The following is a 25,304-nucleotide window of genomic DNA, read 5'->3' as shown; positions in this document are numbered from 1 at the left end:
GGACGCCCCGTCCGCTGGAGTGCAGGAAGGAGCCATTGCTTCCCTGGGGGCTGGGTGTATTGGTGCCAGAGGTGTGGAGGCTGTACGTTCCTGTCCTGTGTCAGCCTGCTGGGAATCTGCCTCTGTCATTCTCGCCCTGCAGAGTGCTGGGTGCTGCGCTCGTCTGCCCACCACCCCCTCCAGCCGGGCCGCTTCTCCCTGCTGTTTCAAGCCTGCTGCCCATCTCCCTGTGATCGCCACGAGCCCTGGGGAGGGAAGGCTTTGCATGGCACTGCATCAGAGTCCAGGCCAACCTGGTGCTGATTCCATGAGGCAGGGGACAGAAGATAGTCAGAGGGCACCTGGGAATCTTCTGCAGCTGACTGGCTGTGTGATCTCAGGGGACTCCTTTCCCTGCTCTGTGCCTCAGTTTCCCATTCTGTAATCTGTCTCAGGTGCTCTGGGGGGGCTGGTAGTGAGAGAGGGGAGGTGTCTGGCCTGAGCTGAGCTGCTGGGCTGGGGAGAGGAGAGGATCTCAATTTGTGTGCTGGGTTTAGAGGGAAACTCCAACAAAATTTTTTTTTCTCCTCCCTGTCCCCCCCCGCCCCACCACCGGCAGCTGAAGGTTAGGTGACCTGGATCCCTTGAGATTGGCCAGGCCCCTGCTGCTAAGCCGGCTGGTGAGATTTCTGGGTGCTGGCAGCTCTGCTGGTCCCCCACTGCCCACCAGCGGCCAGGATGTTCTGCTTGGGTGGTCAGGAAGCTGCTTACCTGCAGGGCTGCTCCTGGGCCCAGGTCACAAAGCTGGTGCCCAGGCCCAGGCTGCTGTCGCCCCAAGCGAGCTCCTTCTGGTTCTGGTCCTGCCTGCGGTGGGTGGGGAGCTCCTGCCAGGCCTCCCCCTGCTCACTGCACTGAGTGTGCTGGGTGTGGTGTTAGTGGGTTCATGGCACGTGTTGCTCTGGAGCTGTCTCCCTGCAGTGGAACATTACAGTCCACTCAGAGACTTTACGGTGGGGCCGCGTGACTCTGCATGCTGCCCTGTCTGCAAGCAGTGCCATGGCTCCCAGCCAATAGGAGCAGCAGGGTCACTGTGCAGAGCCCCCATCTGCCCCTGCTTCTGGGAGTTGCACAGAGCCTCAGCATATGCGGAGCAGAGCCAGGCAGGTTCCTGCCCCTACTCTCTGGCAGGAGCTTGTGGGCTGGATGATAAGGTCCAATGAGCTGGATGCAGCCACAGGCTGTAGTTTACCCACCCTGGTCTAGTTTGAGTCCTGCATATCACAGGGCCCAGACCCTCACCCACATCCTGCACAGGGCCCTTCCCCTCTGGCGGAGTGACTGAACTCCTCAAGTCTTGATTTCAAGGCTTCAAATTACCAGCAAGTGACCTGTGCCCTATACCGCAGAAGAAGGTGACTTCTCCCAGTCTGACCTGGGGAAAATCGCTTCCCAGTCCCAAACAGGGTGGTCAGTTTGACACTGGGCATGTGGACGAGAGCCCTCGGGGGAGCCCTGGGAAGAACTGGCTGTAGTAATTCAGAGCCCTTCCTGGCCAGTGTTCCAAGGGCAGGCTCAGGCTCAGTCCTGTAACGTGTTTAGGCTTTTACCCAGCCCCTCCCGCTCCTTTGAAACTTCAGAACCCCACTCGGAGCTGAAGCTTAGGAGCCTTGGGCTCATTGGAAGCCTGAAGGTATCGATGGCCAGTTTGTCTCTCTCTGTTCTTGTGCCAGCCGTGTCCCTCAACTGACAGCGCTCCTCTCCCTCCCTCTTTGGTCTTTATCCCTCTGGTGTATTTCTGGAGCAGCCATCGGATCCCTTTCAGCCGTTGGGTTAGGCCTAACAGGCCAAGCCTCTGCAGCCTCCCCTCAGCCCTAGCAGCCGCTCGCTGCAGCTGTTCACCTCTCATGCCTGAGGTGATTTCTCGGCCAGGCGGGGGAAAGCTGTCCTCAGGGCTTGTTTTGCCAGCATCTCGCACCCGAACCCACAGGGCCAAGGTGTGGAGCTGAGGGCCCTTATCCTTTCAGCTCCCCCTGAGTCTGACTCCATGGGAGCCATTAATCCCAGCTGCAGCGGGCTGTTTCAGGGGGATGCTTGCCCAGCACACGTGGGACTGAGACTCCTCAAGCTCATAACGCCCAAGAGCTATCAGGTGGCACAGCAGCAGTTGCTACCAACACTAGGGTGTGGGGTCCCCTGCCAGGCTGTTGCCACTATTTCCATCTCTGTGCCAGTCATGGTGCCCTCTCCCTGCTCTGGGATTCTGTCCTGGGGGCTTCCGTGCCCTCCCTGTACCAGCCAGTCACTTGAGAGGTCTCTGACAATGCATGCAGACTTGTCTTGCTCCCTAACCTGCAGCAGAGGCTGGGCACCTCTGGGCTTTCAGCTGCTGTCTCTGTGGCCAGTAGGCACAGTTCCCGGGCACACGATGTCACTGTGCAGGAAACTGGGAGAGCTACAGAGAGAACCTTCCCTGGCTGGCTGGCATGTGGCTGTGGAGCTGCTGGGGAAGCAGTGCTCCTTTAACCCTTGGTAGATCGGGCTTTTTCACAAATGGCAGCGTCTTTCCTGTAATCGGTGGGAGCACGGGGCATGCAGCGTGGTAACACCAGCTCTTCGGGGCAGGAACTGGCCAGCACCATGGCTCTTAGAGCAGCTCGCTGGGGAGAACGCTGCATGCCTGCTGCTGGTTGGTGGCAGGAGGCACGTTCCCTGCCTGTGACAGATGCACCCTGCGTCTGTGTCATGCTGCATGCTCTGCCTGGGCTCTGGATCTGAAATGCACCTTTGGCAGATGTGGGGGTTCAGGCCTGGCCCCAGGCCCTCCTGCAGCATGTGGCAGTCCTGGGGGAGCCACCCCCACACCCTTCTGGGCCTGGGTAGCAAATTGTGTAATACAGGCCTGGGTGTGGGAAGAACAAGGAGAGATCCTGGCTGCAGCCTGGCCTCGGATTCATTCATTAAGGACTCTGAACTGGCCCCTCCCACCAATGGATAACGGCCTGTGCAGCTGGTGCAGTGGGGACCTTCCTTACATGGCTCTGGGCTGCTGAGCTGAAAATACCCAGTAGCCCCTGGATCTCCCCCTCCCCCCGCTGCAGCCTTTGTGCTCGCCCAGAGGCCCTGGCACGGGGAAGCTGACTCACGCCGCTCTGCCCTGGGCATCCGGTGTGTGTGGAGCTGGAAGTGTAGTGACTTGGCAGGAAAGTATTTCCCCTCCTGAGCCCTGGGCACCTGAGTCACTGGCTGACACAGCCCCTGCTATCTGCCTGGGCCAGGGCTGTGTGCCCGACATGCAGGAGAGGAAACGGCAGGTGGGGGAAGTTCTCACCGCTGCCTCTGCTGCGGAGCTCTGCTGCTCTTGGCTGCTTTCTGCCCATGTGCTCCCAGTGCACTGCCATGGCCTCCCGACGTTACCTTGGACACAGCACTTTATCTTGCTGGCTTTTTTTCCCATTCCTGCAGCCACATCGCTCCGAGAGCCTTTTCCACCATGCCCATGTTGCTCAGCTCTGTTGACTCCCCATCTCAGCTGGAAACTTTGATTTTTCCCTCCCTCACCTGCAGCTGTGATCAACTCTTTCTCTGTCTCTCATTGGTTCAGGCTAGTGTGAGATAACAGCTGTCAGGCAGGTGCTGGAGAGGTCACAGCTGTGTTGTACGGAGAGGGAAACCTGCACCTGGCAGCACGGGGCTCACGCAGCCAAGGGGTCCCAGTCTAGTTGAGATCCGTGCACACAGGGGGCTTTGCTGCCCCACTGACTACCCCTCATCAGTTCCCAGGGCTCTGCCCCTTTCACACGGCATGCCGGTTAAAGCGTGAAAGGCCTGACCGAGAGTGAACCAGCTGGCTACAGCAGCAGGAGTGTTACCCCCTCTGCTATCCAAGAGGTCACTGTGTTGGTCTGCATCTTCAAAGACAACAAGAAGGCCTGTGGCGCCGTACAGACTAGCAGATATTTTGGAGCATGAGCTTTCATGGCCAAAGACCCACTTCGTCAGCCCTCCCTAGAGTATTGAATGCTGTACGGTGCTTGGCACCGGTACAACATGATGGAGAAGGAAGATGGGCCAGTGTTCAGGGTTGTAGCCTAGGAGCTGGGAGATCCATGTTTCAGCTCCGTCAGACTCCTGGCACAACATCAGTGGTGCTGGAACTGCATTTAGGGAGCAGGTACTGAGCTGTGCCGCATACCTCTTCATGCCCCTCACTGCTCTGGCTGGGGTCACACCCCTCCTAAGCTGGGCAGACCAGGCCATTGCAGTAAAGGGCAGCAGGTCCATGCAGTCCTGGATAGCTGGCAACTGGGCCACAGCAGCAACTGTCAGGACCTCAAGTGGCAGTGCAGCTGCAGAGCCCACAGGGAGGCAGTCAGCAGGATCCTGGGGGGTGCTGAAGCTGGTAGGGCTAGTGGGATGCCAGTGGCTGGGGCTAGGGACTGGCAGGGCTGGTGGTGGCACCAGCCCTTGGGTGCAGGAAAGCTGGGGGAAAACCTGCTGATGTGTCAGCCTCCCACCCCCACTTCCCACACCTGCGCAAAACAGCCCCAGATCTTCAGAGCTGTTCTGGATCCCAACTTCTGTTCGCTGCCCTGGCCTCAGTTCCCAGCTGTCAGTGCCAGCGGGGCCCTGCCTCTCTGGAGTGTCACGAGGGGCTGTGGAGTGAGGAGCGGAGAGGATGACAGTGGAGCCATCTAAATCCCATAGATGAGGAGGCTGGGCTTTCTTAGCTACCTTCCCCCACCCCCATCCACGCCCAGGGGCTGGAGTGTGCGATGAGGGGTGAGGGACGAGCGAGAACCTGCGCTAGGTGCTGCCCTTGGGCTGGTTCCCTGCAGCAGTGCAATGCTGCTATGGTCTAGGGAGTCACTCTGGGGAACTGGTTGTGGCCTGGCCTGGCCAGGCCATGTGGGAACAGGCTCCTCCTACCAGCAAGGTGGCAACGTACTGGATGGTCGGGCTGCCCGAGGGCCCCTCCTCTGTTCATGCCTCGCTGCTGATAGGTGCCCAGATGCTGTGGTAGTGGGCACAGAGCATAAGTATGTGTGCTGGCTGGAGAGCCCTTCTGTGCTCCCACGTTTCTTACTCTCCCTCAGCTGGAGGCACTGGGCCTGCAACCAGAAGAGCAGTCTGGCCCTGTTTATACAGCAGACCTGGGTTCTATTCCTGACTCTTGAGGGGACTTAGGACAGGTCACTTAATCACTCTGTGCCTCAGTATCCCCGTCTCTGCACAGCTCTTGTGATATTGCAGAAGGAGCTGTGAGGACGGATGTGTCTGGGTTTGGGAGATGCTCAGATGCTACAGACATGTTAGCTGGACAGAGTCAGAAATTCCCCTGCTCTAAACCCCACTTGTGTTGAAGCTTGCAAACCTAGGGTGAGGTTCTGCAAACACTACGCCACTCTGGGATTCTTTGCATAGACTGATCAATCAGCAGCTTCTGGGCCAAGCTGTGTGGTCTCCCACCAAGTTGGTGGAATGTTGCTGGAATGCCTGGCAAGCTGGGCTGTGGAAGGAGCCTACTTATGCACAAGAATGTAAATAAGCCACAGCAGAAGCAGCTGAATACTGGGGAGCCATAAATTTCACTGCAGCCTGGTCTCCCCCACCGACAATACTGTGGCAGTGATTTGCTGTTTAGAATGGCATTCCACTTCCCAAGAGGGGACTGTGAAATCAGCCCCGACCTGTCTCACTCGGCGGTGTGTAGGAGGCTGACAAAAGAAAATTTGAAAGAGACATTAACTTTGGGGCGCTGGTCACTGCTAGAGGTCAAGATGAGGCCTTCATGTGAGGTAGGTTACCCCACACTTGCCTATTCTGTGGCTATTGCATCAGTACTGGCCAACATCAGAGCAGGGATACTGGGTGAGCTGGACGGGAGGCCCCATCCAGTCTGGCTGTTCCCACGCTTTGATCTGCTTTGGGGTTTGGTGCCAGCCCAGAGATCGCAGTGCAGAAACGGATCCTGGGAACAGTCGTGTCCAGCGTGGGGCTTGCCCACTGAGTGCCGGGGGGCGGGGGGACCGCGGGACAGGATCTGTGCTGTGGCTTCTCTCACAGCATGGGGCAGTGAGCTCCCCTGGGGGGCCAGGACTCAAGATGGGACCACACCTCAACTTCTTCCCTCCCAGCCATCTGCAGCCTCCTACTGGGGAGCCACCCAGCCCTAGCGCGGGCCTGTTCCTGCGTCACATTCCTGCGTGCCCTGGCCTGTTCCTTGTGGGGAGGGATGGTGCGAGGATGGCTGGTGTTCTGGGCTGTAGTTACCCATTCCTCACAAAGACACCTTGGTGAGGTCACAAGGGGCTGGAGCAACCCAGCTGACATTCCCTGGTCATCGTGGGGCCGGGCACACAGCTGTGGGAGGCAGAAGCTAGCTGTGGTGAATTAACACTGCAATGGGTTCCTGCCCCCGTGCACACGCACCAATAATACGTATCCATGGCAACGTAGCTTCCTGCTGCTGAAACGGGACAGAGTGAAATTATGTAAAAAGCTCTAGAGTGCAATAGTAATATCAGCCGTCAGTGCCAGACAGTCCGGCTGACACGAGAGCATTGGGGTTCGGGTGACGAGCCCTTGGTGACAGTCTGACGCTAGAGCTGTGGGAGATGGGAGATGAGCCCTCGGTGACTGACTGACTGCCGTACAGTCTGGCTGGCAGTGAGGTCAGGGAAGGAGCCCTTGGTGACACAGCTCAACTAACATTGGTGCAATGGAGTTTTGGGGGTGAGTTCTGTGATGGTCAGTCCAACTGATGCCCTGGAGTCACGGACCAAACCCTCGGGGGCGTACAGCCCGGCTGGCATGGGGTTGGCAGCAGGCTGCATCCAGGAGTAGCTCCTGGGGTGTGGGTCCCTGGGGAAAGGCAATCCACTCCAAAAACAGCACTGGCCTGATGCAGCCACTGCCAGCATAGCAGCTGTGTTCCCCCAGGACCGGTCGCTAGCCACGGGTTTGTATAGACCTAGCACAGCCTCAGGTAAGGCCTTCCAGGGCTACTGTAACAATAACAGGGGCCACCCCCCAAAGCTCTGTGTCTGTTGTCCAGCATTGCTGTGAGCTGTTAAGCACTGCCCATGTTCCATCCCAGAGGTGGCTGCATTTTGCTGGTGAGTGAAGTTGATTCTCTTTTAGCTGCCTGAGCTTGGTGGGGCGAGTACAAGGAAGGATTTTACAATTGCACAGCTCTGCAGGAGCCCAGGGTGCGGGGCTGCTCTGGGGAGGGTGCAAAGCATGAGGGTCACAGCCGTAAATGCCAGCTCCTTAATTATGTCCTTCTGCTCTGGCAGGCTGCTGGCCGGAGCACCCCAGGATGTGGCGGCTGCGGGGGAGAACACCACACGGACAGGTGCTGTGTATGCCTGCCCCCTGAGCAACTCCATGAAAGACTGCAAGCGAGTGGACATAGAGGAGAAGAGTATGTGAGCACATCTCAGTACTGCTCCCCACCCAAGGCAACTCATGCCCAGCAACTCATGGGGGTGGAGGCTGTTAAATCTGGCTAGGATGTTGCACTCTTCAGACCCCTGACCCCAGCGGGGTCTCAGTGGGGAGAGGGGGAGCTACAGAGTGCAGGCAGGGGTTCATTAACCACGTAAGAGCTGAACCCCAGCTGGAGAACAGGCTGTCGGGTAGCTGGGAACAGCCCCTTTCTGGCTGGATACATGTGCCCTCTTCCACCCACTTGTGCTAATTCCCCCTTCCCATGTTCCCCTGGGCTTCCCTGTGCACTGTCCTATCAAGTGTGGGGGGGGTGGGGGCAGCGGAGTTTGGGCCTTGTGGTCACACTCATGTCAATGACACGCTGCAGAGGGCTGGCGGGGGCATGCCCATTCCCATACCCTGCCCTGCCTTGGAGGGCCTATTCCTGGAGGGACCCGTGGCCCAAGTTGCCTTATGGGAGGGCATGTGCATAGGCAGGGAAGGCGGCCACACGTGCTCACGTGGTCACTGGCCTTGTGTCCTGTCTCCTGCTCCATGTGGCCCAGGTGACCCGCAGAATAACATCGTTGAGGACATGTGGCTGGGGGTCACCATTGCTAGCCAGAAACAACCCGCGGGGAGAGTGCTGGTGAGTTCAACTTGCTGGATACGTTGGGGAAGCTTGTCAGAAACCTGCGCATCACACCTGGGACGTGATTCACTATTGCATGTGCCTTGCCCAATGTTTACACCAGTGCAAAGCAAATATGAAATGAGAAGGAAGGCAGCATGGCTTACAGAGCAAAGGACACCAGGCCTGCTTCTCAACATTGTCAGCCTTCACACCAATGTAAAGTGGGTGTGAAATACTACCCTCGGTCACTTGCTGGTGGTGCTTTCCACCGGTGTGTCACTGGCCAGAGATGGTCCATGGGAGGCAAGGAAGGAATCAAAGGCCTAGGCCTCAGAACTCCTGGATTCTATTCCTGCCCTCACCTTGACTGAAGTCAAATCACTCACCTTGGTTTTCTCATCTGTAAAATGGGGCCAGTGATCCTGACTGCACCAGCCCCAAGGCTGGGGGGGATGTGAGTTTGAATTAATGAGTGGGTGAGGAGGGACTGCAGAAAAGCAATGTAATGGAGCAGGTTGCACCTGCAATTATATGTACAACAGAAGTGCAGCCTGTGAAGACTACAAGTCCAAGTGTGCAATACATCCACTTCCTCTGGAGGGTCTTCTGCATGGAGTATTGCACGCTGGGATCTTCAGGCTGTGTGGGCATTGGCTGCCTCTGCATTTAAAGCTGAAGGCAATTGCCCTTTCATTACAGAACCTGGCTTAGTTTTTGGGGGTTTGAAACCAGGCAGCTGCCTTCCTCTGTCTGCCCGTTCATCCGCTTGGCTCCAGAAAGACCCCGAGGCGTGTGGTTCCTTTGCACCGGGCTTCTGTGGAGCACGGAGTCTGGTTTGCATGTTGCAATGGCTGCCCAGAGAGAACCAAACAAGGGCAACAGCCTCGGTGCCAGCAGTTCAGCCCAGGGTTGCCGGCTGCAGCAGCGTGGGAAAGACAGTGAAACAATCCAGAACTAAAAGCGAGTGCAGCCCCGGGGGACAGAGAGCAGAGCAGGGCTCGAGCATTGCCTGCTTCAGTTCAGCTGGGGCAGCAGGCGTGTCTCTCTCTGAGCTCCATGGCCCTTTCAGGGGAGTCTCGGCCTGGCTGTTGTCCAGTTGTTTACACCAGGCAGAGGGTTCTTCGGCTGATCAGTAACATCTGACAGCCGCTGTGCCCAGTGTAATTAACCTCTGTGGCGCAGGGCCATGCGGATGCAGCCCCACAGAGCCAAGTTACCTCAGTGAATGGCTGTGGATTATTCATCACATCACATCTCATAGAGCTGACAGGAACCTTGGGAGGTCATCGGATCTAGTCACCTGCCCTCTTGGCAGGATCAAACATCCCCCTATGCTCTGTGCTGCTCCTGAGCTCATATGCCCTGTCTGAAGGCTCAGGCAAGGGTGCCAGACCTGGCTGGGGCAGCAGCAGGTGAGACACACATCCCCTACCCGTGCAGTGGAATTATTGTTGGGGTTCCCGCGATTCCTCCTACCCTGTGCCACTTCCCACTTTCAGGAAGCTCCCCCACCTCGCCTCTGCCCCCAGCCCCAGGCATTCCAGTTCCAGACCCAGGTTCTGTTTCTAAGCCCAGCTTTGCAGCCTGGGGGGCTGATGTCTGCACTCTAGCCGCAGTCGGCCATGCTCACTGCTGGCATAACTCCAGGCACATCTGTGATGGAGTGGGGGGAGTGCATGTGTGAGTCAGGCTGGATGTCTGAGGCAAGCAGAGCAGCTCCCAGTGGCTAAGGATGACCCTGGGGCTACAACTGGCAGGTAACACCTCTGCCCTGAACAAAGAGGAGGGAGGAGCCGAGCTGGGTTTTGAATCGGGGGCGGCAGTTAGAGGCTAGGAAAAAGAGAGAGCTGGAAGGCAGCCAGCCTGAGGAGGGGGAAAGCTACACCACAGAGGGGCACCCCTCGGGGTCTTCTCCCCAGGACGGGTTGGAATGACTGTCTCTGGCTGCTGTATTGTCGCGTCTGTGAGAAACTGGGCATCTGTTGCCTAATAAACCTCCTGTTGTACCTGCTGAGTGAGTGTCACTCCTGCCAGCAGATGGGGTGCAGTGCAGGGGGACCCCTGAACCCCATCACAACACCCAGAAGGTCATGGAGCCCTGTGAGGGCTCTGAGCCAGAGCATCAGCTCCACCCACAGGCTCCAACCAACTTCCTTCTTTCTCCCCCAGCCTGTTCGTACTCCATGAGCCTCCCCTCCTTGGTCCTTGGTTTTCCTGCTGTGCCTGCCACCCTCACAGTTACAAAGCCAGCTCCCCCTGACCCCACGCTTGCTGGGATGCATGTGAGCATGCATAGGTATTCACACACCCTGATCCTTGGATGTGCATTCACACCCGTGCCGCATTCCCTCCCACCTTGTACATGCACGCTCGGAGAGGCAGACGTCCGCTGGCACTGCTTCTAAGCACTGGGGTGTTGGGGACTATACAGCCAGCTGCTCTGACTGGGAGCGGTAGGAGTGGGGTGTTGGGGGCACGGGGACTGAGCCCCCAGCTTGCATGTAAACAGCACTACTCACTCTGTTCCCATCTGCGTGTCCCAGTGCCTCAGCAGGCAGGTTTTTCCTGGCTTGTGGAGTTGCATTTCCCACGCTCCCCTTCATTGGCAGATCCTAAATTGGGCCGAGTGACCTCTGTTGAATGAGCTGAAATGTGGGGAGGCACTTTGAGTAGCAGGAGCTGTGTCTCAGCAGCTGTAAGTGGGAAGAGGAGTTCCCTGAGGGGCAGACCAGGGACATCAGCAACTCTTGCTGATCAGATCAGTCCACCCAGAATGTCTCCAAATCCCACTGGCTTCTCCTGGGGCTTAGGTGAGGGAGAGACCTCGAGGTGGGAGAGGAGAGGGAGACTGGCCAATGGTTATGACTTGGGAGGGCGGCGGGGGTGGGGGTCAAGTCACTTCTCTGACACAGACTGTTTGTGTGACCTTGGGCAAATGACTTAGCCCCCCTAGTCCTCCTTGGGTTTGATACTGCTCAGGGATAAATAGACTGGGCTGCTCAGATGGTACGCTAGTAGAGACTAGAGCGTCTCTATCGCTAGAGCTTGCCCCATCTCTCGTTCTAACAGTGCGTAACGGAGTTCTGCCTTGAGCGCAGGGGAGTGGACTAAACCTTTCAAGGTTCCTGCCTGGGGAGTTGCAGGGTGTCGTGGAGTGTGGGGGGTCCCCATGCCCTGCACCCCACCTGCAGGCAGGAGTGACTCTCACTCAGCAGGAGAACAGCGGGTTTATTAGCAGCAGGACACAGCATCATCCAGAGGAGTCAGTACAGCAAGCAGAGACAGCCAGCCCAATCCATGTTGGGGGTGCGGGAGGAGGTAAGCCCAGGCCTTGCCTCCTCCTTTGTCTCGCTCTCTCTCCTAGACAAGTAACAGAGAGGTAGCCATGTTAGCCTGTACTCCAACAAAACAAAGCAGAAGAAATGTACCACTTTAAAGACTAACAAAAAGGTTTGTTTGGTGATGAGCTTTCATGGGACAGACCCACTTCTTCAGATCAAGTTCATTTCCAATACGGCCTGACGTTTGTTAGTACAGAGGACCAAAAAGAAAAAATTTCAATAAAAACCCCGCCCAGACTAACTGCTTTCGAACTCCCCGTTCCAGTTCAAAACCCTCAGGCTCCACCTCCCCCTTTGTCTGCAGTATAGAGGTGTCAGCGAGAGAGCAGGAGCCACACACCCTCCGTGAGTCTCCCCCCTATATATCCCCCACTACATCACACGGGAGCTGCAGTTGTACGACAGTCTGGCTGCACATGGGGGTCCAACCTGGAATGTGGCTGGAAGCACCTGCAGTGCTTGAGCAGACAGGGCCACACTGGGTTGGCCCGGCTTGCCCCTCCCCAGCCAGCCATGGAGTAGCAGCAGGGAGGCACATGGGCTCTGGGGGGAGGAATGCTCACGCAGCTTTTGCTGGTGAAGCCCCAGCGACTGCACTTACTGTTCTGTCACAGGCCTGGCATAATTGGGTCCGTGGCCATAATAATAATGAATTAGTTCCAAGGGCCTGGCCATTGCCATGCTCCAGGGCTCAGTCTGAGCCGCAGCTGGGGTCAGGAAGGGATCCCGCGTTATATGGGTGCAGCATTACTGAGTCTTCTGAGGGTGAGCTGGGCAGCTGGTGCAGCTCTCTCCAGGGATGCTTGGGTACATGGACTGGTGTGGCTGGAGGAGGGTGGCACTGGCTCATAGCGCTGACCCAGCAGGCTCAGCACTGACTCGCGCTACTTCTGGCTCCCAGGCCTGTGCTCACCGATACACCAAGGTCCTGTGGGCTGGCAGTGAAGACCAGCGGCTCATGGTGGGGAAATGCTACGTCCGTGGGAATGACCTGCATCTGCAGCTGGGTGATGACTGGCAGACCTACCACAATGAGATGTGCGACACCAACATGGAGAACACGGGCATGTGCCAGATGGGCGCCAGTGGCGGCTTCACTGCCAACACGGTCTACTTCGGTGCCCCCGGCGCCTACAACTGGCAAGGTCTGTCTGGCTGCTGGGGGCTCCCGCCACTACCTGTTCCTCAGAGCCCACCCAGCTGCCTGGTCTGATGCAGCTGCTCTGGGTGCATCTGCATTGCACCAATGCCCTGCAGCGTGGCTGCGGCTAGTCCGGGGCAGCTGACGTGGGCTGCAGGGCCGTCAAATTGCAGTGCAGGTGTGTGGGCTGGGGCTGGTGTCCAGTGGCCCTCAAGCTGGGCCAGCCCTGCAGGGTATCTATCACAGTGTCACTGCAACTGCCCAAGGGACTCTCAGCTGGCAACAGCCCATGTGTTCAGTGGCTCTGCCAGGGTGGAGGGCAAGGTGTGGGGACTGGGGCTTGACTGGAATGTGGCAGAGCCTTAGAGACCTGGGTGGGGGTGAGGTGACAAGGGTCAGGGATTGGGTCCCTGCATCAGGTGGAGTGAGAAGGGCTCAGTTGGAATCTGGGGGAGTCCTGGAGACCCAGGCAAGGCGCAGGGCTGTGCCTCTGGGGGTGGGGGGCGGGGCATCAGAGGCAGGGAGGCAGCTGGTGCTGGCGGGGGAAGTGGGGCAAGATTCCTGCTTTTGCTACTGCCACCAGTCTCTGGCTTGAACTGTTTCATGTCTCTCTCCCCGGCGCAGGGACAAACTATGTGCTGCAGCGAGAGAGCTGGGAACTGGTCGACCTCTCCTACCCCAACCATAAGAATGGCCACCTCTACATAGGTACCACCTGCTGCTCCCTGAGCCCCTCAGCCCACCATAGAACAATGTGGGGGAGAGGGGCAGAGAGAGAGACAGGCACAGGGACTCAGGAGACTTGGGTATCTAGTCCCAGCTCTGCTACTGCTTCCCAATAGGATCCTTTGTCAAGTCACACAGCTGCTGTGTGCCTCAGTTTCCCCACTGGAGTTCCCAAGTGGTGCTGTGAGTCTGGTCCACCTGCAGACAAGCCCTGGAGCTCCCTGTGTCTGAGCCATACCACTCGTGTCCAGCCATTATTGTTAGCAAGTTTCAAGCCAAAGGGAGTCCCAGACTGAGCACCCCAACCCTGTTCCTCACCTTTCCCTGCAGATGGGCTGAAAGGGGAACTGGGCCAGAGAGGCAGCTTTAAAGCCCAGGTGTTTCCTTGATCCGCTGGGCCAGGAGAATGCTGACAATGGCCTCTGTTGCAGGGGCATTTGCAGCCTCTGTGCCAGGAGTGTTCTGGGCCTCAGCTCACTGCCCAACAGCCTCAGCACTGCGCCTATCTGTGCTGTTTGGCCCCTGGGCTCTCAGCCTCAGCAGGGAGGCCAAGGGCTGCCTGGGTCAGGGACAGCTCATGCCTAGTGGGCCTCTCTAGGGCAGGGCTAGGCCAGGGTGTCTGCTGGCCAGGGCCGATATGGTGCCTCCACCAAACCCGACCTATGGCCTGTTTGCATCTCCAGTGGGCTTCGGTGCTGCAGCCCATGGAACCCCCAGCCTGTTGCACCCAGGGTTGGCACCAGTTCTCTGCCCACACAAAGGCTCATGCTCTGGGCTATGCAGCCGTCCAGAGCCGCTAGCCTGGATCTGTACCAGCTGTGAGCTTGCTGGGGTCCCTGGTGCACTGGGCCCCGCCCCAGTTTATGATTTCCCCCAGGGGACCTGCAACTCCCCGGCCTGATGCCTGTCCCTGCCCCTCTCCAGGCTACACGGTCCAAGCTGCCAGCGCCGTCCTGCACCGCAGCCAGGTGACCTTGGTCTCTGGGGCGCCACGTTACCAGCACGTGGGTGCCGTGTACCTACTGAGCGACTCTCGCAACACCCTGGTGCAGAGCCTGGTGCTGTGCGGGGAGCAGGTGGGCTCTTACTTCGGGAGTGCCATCGCCCTGGCCGACCTCAACAACGATGGGTGAGTCTGGCAGGATGGAGACCTGCAGGATGGGGATCCCCCAGGGAGATGCAGGGAGCTGCGTAGTCTGCAGGGGGAGAGCTCCATTGTCCATAGCTTTGGGAGCTCTATTGCTGGAGGGAGCTCCATAGCTTTGGAGGCTCCATGGCTCATAATTTTAGGGGGCCCATAGTTTGGGGGATCTCTGTAGGCCATAGCTTTGAGGGGTACCCCTAGCTTGGGGGGGCTCCATGACTTGGAGGGGTCTCTGTGGTCCCAGGTTTGGGGGTTTTCCCTAGCTTTGTGAGGACCCAGAGCTTAGAGGGCTCTGTGTAGCCCATAGCTTTGAGGGAGACCTGTAGCTTGGAGCTGGGGTTCTCTGTAGCTTGGAGGAGACGAATTCCCCATAGCTTGGAGGATGGTGACACCCCATAGCTTTGGGGGGGTCTCTTCACCCCCATAGCTATGAGGGGTGCCATGGAGTCCTGTAGCTTTGGTGGGGGATCTCTGTAGCCCATCTCTTTGGGGGTCTCTGGAGCACGGACTGGGTCCGTGGTCCCCCTAGCCCAGCTGATGCCCCTTGGCACTGGCCCCATCCTTCCTGTTCCTCCGGCAGGTGGCAGGACATGGTGATTGGGGCCCCGTACTACTTTGAGCGGCAGCAGGAGGTGGGTGGCGCTGTCTACGTGTACATGAATGAGGCTGGCAGCTTCCAGAACCGCTCCAGCCTGGTGTTGAAGGGCCCCAGCAACTCAGCCTTCGGCTTTGCGGTTGCCAGCATTGGGGATGTCGACCAGGATGGCTTCCAGGGTAAGGGGGGCTTGGGATGATGACCTTGGGGCTCGCTGGGGAGAACTGGAGAGCAGCAAGCTAGGGAGGTACAATGGGGGGCCTTGGAAGGGGTGGCCAGGAGGGTGAATAGGGGTATGGTTGGAAGGTTTGGAGTGCAGTGGGGTTTGGGGAGCTGAGTGGGTTCAGGGGGTATGAGCTGCAAGCCCTTATGCAGGGGGAGTGTGTAGGGTGTGAAAATCACCCCCACCCCCAATGTCCAGTTTCTCTCCCTTCCTCCCTGCTGCACTGTGCAGGGAGAACCTGTAGGGCATGATGGGGGAACCCAAGGCACCCCTTGGGAGCTATAGCTCCTGAGCCAGCACCCGGCTTAAAGAACTGGCTCCAAAGTAGGGCAGGGACTACAGTTCCCAGCATGCCTTTGGCCACTAGCAACAAAAAATGGGGGGGAGGATTATTGTCTTTCATTTACAATATTACAGCAAGATCCAAGAAATTTTATAATTTCTATAAAATCTTTGTTGTTTAATACATTTACAACAAAATTGTTTTACCAGTCCCTGTTTCCACTCGGATTTTTCATTAACTTCTCTCGTGCACACTCATTGCACGACTATTTTGTCCTCTGCAATATTTAAAAAGTTGCATTCCACGTTTACAAAAAAAAGCCCCACCCTGCACAGCAATCCCTATGCACAGGCCTGGGCTGAGTCTCGGACTGAGGGGGCTCTGGTATGCATGGTGCTTGGGGGAGTGGGGAGGCACTCGTGGTGTTGGGTTTGGAGGGTTCAGCAGGTGTTGTGAAGATGTGGGGTCAGGAGCTCTGGTGTGCATGGGAGATAGTGAGGGTACAGGAGGGCTCAAGCTGGTGTAGGTTTGGGGTCGGGGGCAGCATGGGGCGTGGTGCGGGGTTCTCAGGATAGTGCATGAGGTTAGTGGTACAGAGGGGTCTGGAGTGAACTGAGTTGTGCGTGGGGGCATGAGTGGTGGGGCTGGAGGTGCCTGCGTGACCCTTTGCCTCTCCCCACAGATATCGCCATTGGGGCCCCCTTTGAGGGCCCCGGCAAGGTCTACATCTACCACAGCAGCTCTGGGGGGCTGCTGGCCAAGCCCCGGCAGGTAAAGGCACCCTAAGGGTGCTGTGCAAGGGGTGAACTGCACAGGGCAGAGCCGGGTCCTGATGAAGGAGAGCAGTGGGGGAGGGGGGCCCACCTGGCAGAGCTGTTCCCTTCTCTGCCACGTTAGCATTTAATACGTGGAGATACACATCTCACAGAGCTGGAAGGGACCTCAGGAGGTCATTGAGTCCAGTCCCCTGCCCTCGTGGCAGAACCAAGCACCATCCCTTCTTTTTTAAAATCTATTTGCCCCAGATCCCTAACTGGCCCCCTCAAGGGCTGAGTTCACAACTCGGTTTAGCCGGCCAATGCTCAAACCACGGAGCTGTCCCTTATCCAGGAGGGGGGAACAGGCTAGAGCTGCTCCCATGCTGAATCTCTGAGTGGATGGATAAGGGCAGGGGTAAGGTCCCAGGATGGCCCCAGGGTCCTGCCCCAAGCCCCACCGAATTGTAGGCCTGGGGGTGTGGCTGGAGCAGCCGTGGGTGACTCCCTTTCCTGCCCTACCTGGCAGGTGATCAGCGGAGCAGATCTGGGCCCCTCTGGCATCCAGACCTTCGGCTACTCTCTGAGCGGGGATCTGGATGTGGATGGCAATTCCTACCCTGATCTGCTGGTAGGGAGCTTGTCTGAGCGAATAGCTCTGCTCAGGTAAGGGGCGTGGGGCTGGGACAGGGCAGGCTGGGGGTGGCTTCTCTAGGGCAAGTGCTGTTCTGGGTCTGGTCTCTGGATGCAGGAGGTTTGGGCTGGGGGGCTCCAGTGGTGGCAGTGGGGATTGAACTGGGGCCCTTCAGCAGAGGCACCACCTGCCCTGCAGGAGCTAGGAGCCAGCAGGAGGTGTAGGTATAACTGGGGGTGGCATTGGGGGCCCTGGGGCTGTTGAAGGAAGGAGACCCAGGTGTTGCAGAACTGCTCCCTACAGGCACAAGTGGGGAGTTCGCTCTCTATTCAGCCCTTGGCCAACCCTCAGTGCTAAAAGGGGCAGGGTTGGTGCCCCCAGTCCCTCTGTTCTCCTATCACCAGTTCCCAGATCCTACAGCTGCCGTCTCTCAGCTGCTCTGTCTTGGGCTGCCCTGACACCAGGGCCAGGCTCAATATCCTGCCACTAGCAACTGGAGCCGTCTAGCCCTGAACCCCAAGATTTTGGGTACTCTGAGCTGCAGAGTGGCCTCCGGCAGGGACCCAGTCATGTGCTGAGAAGGAGCTGATAATGGTGTAATGAGAGAGGAGAATCCCAGCTTGTACCAGATGAGATATGGACTGCCCCCTGAAGCCTTGCTGGGTGCCGGGGGGTGGACAGATCCTGCTGGGCGGGGGGCTCAGCTAATGCCTTCCCTTTCTTCACATGCCTAGAGCGCGACCTGTGATCAACATCTTGAACAAAACCTTCTCGGTGAGCCCCAGCTTGGTGGACCCAGCCAAGTGCACCCCAAACTCCTGGTAAGAGTTCCACTCCTGCCCCAAACCCTTATCTATGCCCCTGGATGGCACCCTGGGCCGCACTCTGCAGAGCATGGCAAAGATGAGCCCTGCAGTCTCCATACCTGTTGTGTCCCCGGAGCACCATGCCTGGGATCCCGCCTGCTCGTCCCACTCCATCTGACCATCCGTGACCACAACCTCCTCTCTCGCCCTGCAGCATCCAGGTGCAGGTCTGCTTCTCCTACAATCAGAGTGCTGGGGATCCCACGTACAAGGAGAGAATCAGTGAGTGGGCTGAGAGGGACTTGTGCGTGCGTGCATGGCTCTCTGCATGCCCATGTGCACTGGAATGGGAAGCTCTGGCGAGTGTGTGTTGCAGACGGTGCACGTGCCCAGAGTGAGCACTGGTGTGTGTGTGTGCATTTTGTGGGAGGGCGAGATGCAGGGGGGAAGGTAATGGTGGGGAAGAGATCTGGGGATCCGGGAGGCTGCCCCAAACCCCACTGAACTGTAGGTTTGGGGTGGAAGGTGCTGCTGCAGCCAAAGGAGTGACTTCCTTGTGCACAGTGGTGGGTGTGTCCTTCTATGAGCACTACTGTGTGGGTGCATGCAGTGGTGTGAATGTGTCCCCATGTGTAGTGGTGTGTGTGTGTGTATTCAGTGTGCATGTTTCTGTGTGAGCCTGTGTGGCCGTGTACTTGTACTAGTGCATGTAGTAATGTCTGCAGCTGCATTTTGGGTGTTTCTGTGCGTGCACCTACGATGGGGATGTACCCATGTGCACGTGCAGCAATGGGCTTGTGCGTGCCCCTGTTGAGTGTGCACATGGGGATGAGTGCACAGCCAGCATTTATTCTGTCTCCCTGGAGCCTGGCTGCCCTACCATGGGCAGATGGTGTCTCTGAGCCTGCTCTTCCCTGGCTTTCCTCAGCCCTGCTGTATACCCTGGAGGCTGACGCAGACCGGCGCCCGGCCCGCGTAAGGTTTGCCGGGACCCACTCCCCTGTCTACAAGGGCATCTTCACCATGCCAGACTCCAGGTGCCACGACCTGCAGCTCCTCCTGCTGGTGAGCAGAGGGCAGTGCAGACAGAGCTGGGCTAGCACAGGGCAGCTGCTGGTGGGCTCTGGGGATGGGGAGTGGTGAGAGTGTCGCAGGGCCAATGGGGCAGCAGCAGCCAATAGACAGCTGGGTCACTGGGGCTAGTCGTCCTGTGGGGCGCTGGGCACCTGGGGCTAGTCATCCTGTGGGGCTGGGTTGTGGAGGGGCCTGGCAGGGCCTGGGTATGAAGAGCAGAGGTGAGGGGAGAGGGTCTGGCAGCAGAAAGGCCAAGGACCTCCAGGAGGAGCCTGCCCCCAGGATGCCCCAGTACCTGGGTCTGACCTGTGCTGGCTGGGGTGGGATGGCCGTTACCGCCAGCCTTGCAGCTCGCCCGCTGCCCTTCCTGCAGGAGAACATCCGGGACAAGCTGCATCCCATCGCGCTGCACATGAACTACTCCCTGGAGGAGAAAGCCAGACGCTTCCAGCTGGGGCCCCACTCCCTCAGCGCCTTCCCTGTGCTGAACGAGGACCAGCCCCGGGAGAACCACACCGAGGTGGGGCCGCGCTGCTGATCCATGGGGAAGGGGCAGCTGTGCCAGGCGCCTGCACCGTGACTGCTCTCAGGGCTTTGACCTTGCAGGTGTGGGGTGAAAGTGGGGGTCTGAGCTGGGACCTGCAGACAGGACTCCTGGGTTCCATTCCTGGTTCTGACACTGGCTCCACGTGAATAGGAGGGGAGGAATCAGGTGCTCTGGTGTAACCAGCCTGCCTCCAGCCCTCTGCTGTCTGGCCCTGCGGCAGGGAGGATCCATAATCCACTAGCGCGGCAGACAACCACTGGGTAACAGCCCAGGGCTGCTGCTGGGTGATGGGGTGCCTCCCTCAGCTCACGTGGCCACAGTCTGGGGCCGGAGCTGCCCGGCGGGTGGGTTGCCCTGGGCCGGGCCAGGCCGGGCAGCACGAGTGAGTGAACGATGCCCTTGTCAGATTCACTTCCAGCAGGAGTGTGGCCTGGACAACAAGTGCAACAGCAACCTGCAGCTGCAGTACGCCTTCGTCAACGAGCAGAACCAGCCCCTGCCCCGGTGAGAGACGGGGGGAGCCTGCCCTGCCCTGCCGCTGCCCTGCCCTGCCCTGCCGCTGCCATTCCCTGCCCACTGGGGTGCAGGGCTCCCGGCAGGGGAGGGGGTGCCTGAGCAGCCCGGGGACCTCTTTCCCAGAAGCGCTCCCCTCTGGTAAGGGGTTAGCCACCCCGGCCTGTGGGGCTGCTGCCTGCGGCTGGGGAGCCGGTGCTGTGCTGTGGGGCAGCCCGCACTGAGCGCTGTCCCCACTACGGTGCAGGCTGAACGGGACCCAGGTGCTGCAGTTCAGCCGGGACGTCAGGAAGCTGCACCTCAGTGTCAATGTCACCAACGCCCCCTCGACGGGCACCAATGGCGAGGACGCCCACGAGGCCCTGCTCAACATCACCGTGTCCTCCACGTTGCTGCCCTCCTCCGTCCGGCCTGTAAGGAGCCCCTGCTCTGGCTGCGCTGTGAGGGGGACCCCTCCCCACTCCTCCTCAGTCTCCTGCCCTCCCCTCAGGCTGCACTGTAAGGAGCCTGCTCAAGAGAGCATCAGGAGCCAAGCCCAGCCCGTGGGTGGAGGACTTCTGTCTTTCCGCCTGAGACCCGGGTCACTTTCTGCCCCAGTTTACAGCCCATGTAGAGGGCAGGAGGGATACTGCCGCCCACAGGGGCTACTGTGCCCCCTCAGGGCTGGCCAGGGATGCCCAGTGGAGGTGCTGTGGAGAGGTGGCCTGTGCCCTTTCTGGGACCTGTTAGCACATGGGAAGGGAGGCAGGAGGAAGCAGTCTTGAGGGCAGTCCCCAGGGCATGGGGCTGGCTTTCCCTCCTGTCAGTGCTGTGCTCCTGGGGAAGCATCCGCGGGTGGGGGGTGTCAGGGGTCAGGGATGGCGCGTCCTGCTCCCAGATGGGGCAGCTCCATCTCAGCACCTCTCTACCTTTCTGGGCTGGGGGGTTGGCAGGGCACCGTGGGCAGCAGGTGCTCAGGTGGGGGATGCAGGGCCTTGGAGGGGCAGCAGATGGGCTGGACTGACAGTGACACCTCCCTCCACTCAGAGCGGCGCCTGCACCTTTGGAGAGACGGTGCTGTGTGACCTGGGAAACCCCTTCAGGAAGAACCAGCGGGTGAGCAGCGTCCGGTCCCACAGGCACAGGTCCTTGCGGGGCAGGTCCCAGATGGGGACAGTCAAACAGGCCAGCCTCTGGGGCTACGACAAGAAGCTGAGGGAGGCCTGGTGGCCTTGTGGGACCCAACCACCTGGCTTTAGAGCTGCCTTGGGACCATGCAGACCAGGTGGGGCCAGGTGGCTGCAGCCTTCCAGTGGGTGATCACTGGGTGTTCCAGTGAGATCTGACTTGCCCTGGCCTCAGGCACCGAGCTAGGCTGTGGCAGGGGACTAGGGGTCTGCCCAGCAGGCCAGGCACATCTTGGTAAACCCCAGGCCAGGAACAGCTCCGTGGGGCCCTGCCTAACAGTGATCTGTCCCCTCTGCTGCAGGCAGAGCTGATCATCACCTTCGAAGCCAATAACATCACGCTGGACACACCAAAGGTTGATGCTCAGCTCCAGCTCTCCACGTGAGTCCCTGAGGATGGGGGGTCTGGAAGGGGGTGCTGGGTGAGTGGGTTAGACCAACTGGGGGGCAGCTGTCCAGGCATGGGTGGGAAGCAAGACCAGGCCTTTCCATTGTGAAAGATCCACTTCCCCACCCGCCTGTCAATGCCCAGGGGTTGCTTTGCTGCTGCAGAAAGGCAGCCACCTCTGGGATAGAATGTGGCAGCTGATCAATGGCGCATAGCAACATTAAGCAATATCTCGGAAAGGAAATGAAAGCGACTGCTCCAGCCAGCTGACACCACAGGCCAGGTGGAACGGTCCCCCCAGCCCCCCGAGCTGAGCCAGGATACTGGGGCGTCCAGAAATACCAGCGGGTCTTTAATGAGCCCCAGAGGTTGGGCCCAACTTCGAAAAACATCTCCTGCAGTGCCCCTATCCCTGTGTTGGGGAACTGGAGTCACCACTGCAGTGCAGCACAGCTCAGTCACCCCCACCTGACCCGCCCACCCACTCTCTGCAGCACACCGCCCCCGGCGCCCCTCTGCGGGGCTCAGCACTGGCTCCAGGCCCAGCGCGCCCTTGCAGGCTGGGGCTGATGGAGGTAGGGAGCGAGGGCCCCTGTGATGTGATCTTCCCTCTCTCTGGCAGGCTGAGTTACCAGGAGGACCTGCAGCCAGTGAAGGCAGAGCTGCTGGTGGACTACACTGTCCTGGCGTCTCTCACCCTGTGCGTACCCCTGGGGCTCACCGGCTCCCTGAAGTCCAGCACCTGAGAGCAGGGAGTGTGAAGTGGGGCTGGGCCCCACAGCTGTCCCACTCAGGCGTCGTGCCCCATAAGGAGCCTGGCTGGGACTGGGGCTGCCTGGAGCTGAGTGTGGAAGAGGCCCTGACAGCATGTGAACCGCCAGACGGTGCCTCCATGTACCCAGCCTGGGCTGTGGCTGGATCTAGCCCCTCTGCGCCCAGTTTGGGCCTCCCAGCCCAGGACCCTCCATGCTTGCTTGCCACTTGCAGCCCAGTCCTCCTTTCTGCCATCCCCAGCAACTCACCCTTCCCTGCACCCTCCTGCCCATCATGTGCCCCTTTCTCCTGCCTGGCCTCCCTTCCTGCCCCACGCCCCCTCCCAGCCCAGCCCTGCCGAGGCAGCTCTGCCTCACACCGCTGACCCCAGCTGCTCTGCTCCCTGCAGGACATCCTCACCCCTCCAGACCTCCTTCAGCGGGAAAGTGATGGGGGAATCGGCCATGAAGAGTGAGCTGGACGTGGGGAGCCCGGTCCAGTTTGAGTTCCAGGTAGGGAGGCTCGTGGGGGGAAGCGGAGCTGGGCAGAGCAGGGGGAGATGGTGGTGCCCACGTCCCAGCTGGGCTTTGTGTTGCAGGTGAACACCAAGGGGGAGTCCCTGGGCTCACGGGGCACCATCATCCTGGGCTTCGAGTGGCCCTACGAAATCCACAATGGCAAGTGGCTGCTCTACCCCACGGAGATCCTCGTGAGCGGCAACCGGAGTAGGCGCTGCCGGCCTCCCGGGGGTGTCATCAACCCCCTCAACCTCACCGTGAGTCAGGCTGGGTGCCAGCGGCCCTGCTCCCTGCCCGCCAGCTGCCCTCTGCCCCTCCTCTCGTTCCTCTTCTTTCCTCGGCCCTCCCAGCCTCGCCCCACCCCTGGCCGCGCTCAGCAGCTGTGCAGGACCAGCGCCAGCCCGGCACGCTGGTGGGTGGGCAGCCAACCCCACTGCTCTGCCAGAGGGCAGAGGGCTCTGCCCTGGAGGGCTGAGGAAGGCCCCAGAGTCCACCTCCCTGGCCCCGCACATCCTCAGCTAGTGGGAGTGCTCAGTACAGGAGGCGTGGACCCGAAGGGGGTGTGACTGGCTCTGTTCCTTTTCAGCTCCTGGACAGTGCGGCTTTGGCCCGACAGAAGCGCAACCTGGAGGCAGAGGTTCCAGCTGAACCCCCAGTCACCCTCGCCACCGCCAAGAAAGCCAAGTCAGAAACCCTGCTGGTAAGTGCTGGGCTCACACTCTGCCTGTAGGAGAGCTGGGTTCCCGGGCAGCTCACAGAGGCAGCGTCCCACTGTTCACAGCCTCAGCATGATCCAGAGCAGGGCCCGTGCTCACCCCAACTCCAGAAACAATGACAGCAGGATGGAGCTCAGCTCTGCCCGCTTCAGGAGCCGAAGTGGTGGGGGGAATCTCCACTAGTTGGTGGCATTGTGAGGCCTTTGATGTGTTTAAGTAGCTCTGACTGTGCCCTGTGGAGGGCAGTTGTCTCTCACAGCCAGTTGCATAGGTGCAATGGTGTCAAAGGGTGTCAGTTGGTGAGGCCTGAGCAATGTTCCCTGTGTGCTGTTGAGCTGTAATCACCCAGCCTTGATGATTCATTTAAGGAGGTCTGCCCCCCAGTCTGCACACGCATGCACACGACCCCTTCCTGGCTCCTCCTTGCAGGGTCTTAGCCCAGCCCCAGAGAAGGCATTACTGGCTGGCTGAGCTGCTTTCCTTTGGGAAGAACGTCCTGTGCACATCCACCTGGACCTGTCCACTAACCCGACAGAGTTTCTGTTTCCTGCCCCCAGAGCTGCTCCCAGGGGACATCGCGCTGCATCTGGTTTGAATGTCCCCTCCGGGACTCCAGGCACATGATGACAGTCAGCATCCAAGCACGGGTGTGGAACAGCACCTTCATTGAGGTCAGTCTCACCCCACCACCCAGGACCCTGGTTCTGGGAGGGTAGTTACAGCAGTTGGGGGTGGTGGGGACAGAGGTAAGTGTTGAGATATTTAAAAACAGCAGGAAGTCTTGTGACACCTTATAGACTAACAGATATTTGCTTTCGTGGGCAAAGACCTGCTTCGTCAGAGGAAAGCGGGTCTGTGCCCATGACAGCTCATGCTTCAAAATATCTGTTAGTCTCTAAGGTGCCACAGGACTTCCTGTTGTTTCTGAAGATACAGACTGACACAGTGACCCCTCTGATACTTGTCACCACGCAAGGCATGACATATTTAAAATTCATGAAAAGTGGATTCACACCAAGCACAAGGAGTCTGTGGAACTCAATGCCCCAGGATACAATTGAAGCCAAGAATGTAGCAAGAGTCCAAGAGGGCTCGGCCATTTAATGGGTAACCAAGACTCCGTTTGCAGTGATGCTCTGTTCCAGCTAATGGCACTGAGACCCTTTACAGAGCGAATAAGGAGTCTTCTCTGGAGTCTTAGCTGAGAGCCAGCTGGCTTTTTGCTCCTCTGATAGAGGCTCCTGCTCTAAGTTCCAGAGGTCCCAGATTCAAGTCTGCCTTTGGATGTTACATCTAGATAACAGGAGTAGCCATATCACACTAATGTGTTTGGAAGGGAGGTCAGACCTCAGGCTTCAGGGCCTAGGCTGATCTTGCACAACTAGTGTTCCAGATGAGCCCATCATGATGGGCAGATTCCTCCACATCTGCCTACTGCAGGGGTTTCTTCCCCTGGCCTGGGGTTGGCCCTGGAGGAAGCTTGGCCATGCTGGGCCTGCAGGGCTGTCAGGGTTCATTGGCACCAAGGTGGGGGGTAAAGGAAGGGCATGGGGGCTGTGTTAGAGCAGAGCAATGCTCTTGGCCCAGGTTACAAGATGCCCCGTTTCACCCTCCCCCATTTATCCCCATCCCCTGTGGCACAGGAGTTCAGCGACTTTGACCGTGTCAAGGTGGATGGGCTGGCAAGGCTGTTCCTCAGGACTCACATTCCCACCATCCACATGAAGAACCACACTGTGAGGGTGAGTCAGCCTAGACGGCTTCCTTCTCTGGATGCGTGGCATGTTCATGCCTGCTTCTCCCACCACTGCCTGGCAAGAACTGGAGTAGCTGGGATTCTCCCTGCCCCACAGCCAGTGCTCCTGCCCCACCCCATGCAGCGCTCCCTGCTGGGAGTGGCTTGAATTGAAGTAGCTGGGATTCTCCCTGCCCCACAGCCA

The 25,304-nt window shown here is 58.9% G+C and overlaps 1 protein-coding gene across 2 annotated transcripts in view; it reads left to right on the top strand.

Moving 5' to 3' along the window:
- The window catches only part of ITGA3 (integrin subunit alpha 3), a 42,847-nt gene that overhangs the window by 11,177 nt on the left and 6,366 nt on the right, over positions 1-25,304 (top strand). For both annotated transcript variants that reach the window (XM_074978968.1, XM_074978969.1), the window contains exons 2-23: positions 7,275-7,402; positions 7,974-8,056; positions 12,284-12,527; positions 13,148-13,231; positions 14,174-14,378; positions 14,974-15,167; positions 16,177-16,265; positions 16,779-16,915; positions 17,618-17,704; positions 17,904-17,971; positions 18,618-18,754; positions 19,137-19,283; positions 19,717-19,814; positions 20,071-20,236; positions 20,850-20,918; positions 21,292-21,371; positions 22,000-22,077; positions 22,540-22,642; positions 22,729-22,905; positions 23,235-23,348; positions 23,922-24,035; positions 25,008-25,106. In XM_074978968.1, the coding sequence (XP_074835069.1) occupies positions 7,275-7,402; positions 7,974-8,056; positions 12,284-12,527; positions 13,148-13,231; positions 14,174-14,378; positions 14,974-15,167; positions 16,177-16,265; positions 16,779-16,915; positions 17,618-17,704; positions 17,904-17,971; positions 18,618-18,754; positions 19,137-19,283; positions 19,717-19,814; positions 20,071-20,236; positions 20,850-20,918; positions 21,292-21,371; positions 22,000-22,077; positions 22,540-22,642; positions 22,729-22,905; positions 23,235-23,348; positions 23,922-24,035; positions 25,008-25,106 (2,701 nt within the window). The remainder of the gene's footprint in view (positions 1-7,274; positions 7,403-7,973; positions 8,057-12,283; positions 12,528-13,147; positions 13,232-14,173; positions 14,379-14,973; positions 15,168-16,176; positions 16,266-16,778; positions 16,916-17,617; positions 17,705-17,903; positions 17,972-18,617; positions 18,755-19,136; positions 19,284-19,716; positions 19,815-20,070; positions 20,237-20,849; positions 20,919-21,291; positions 21,372-21,999; positions 22,078-22,539; positions 22,643-22,728; positions 22,906-23,234; positions 23,349-23,921; positions 24,036-25,007; positions 25,107-25,304) is intronic.

This window comes from Carettochelys insculpta, chromosome 28, assembly GCF_033958435.1.
Source record: "Carettochelys insculpta isolate YL-2023 chromosome 28, ASM3395843v1, whole genome shotgun sequence".
Lineage (NCBI taxonomy): Eukaryota > Metazoa > Chordata > Testudines > Carettochelyidae > Carettochelys > Carettochelys insculpta.
The sequence above is the reverse complement of the archived record's forward strand: the minus strand, read 5'-3'. Positions and strand labels throughout refer to the sequence as shown.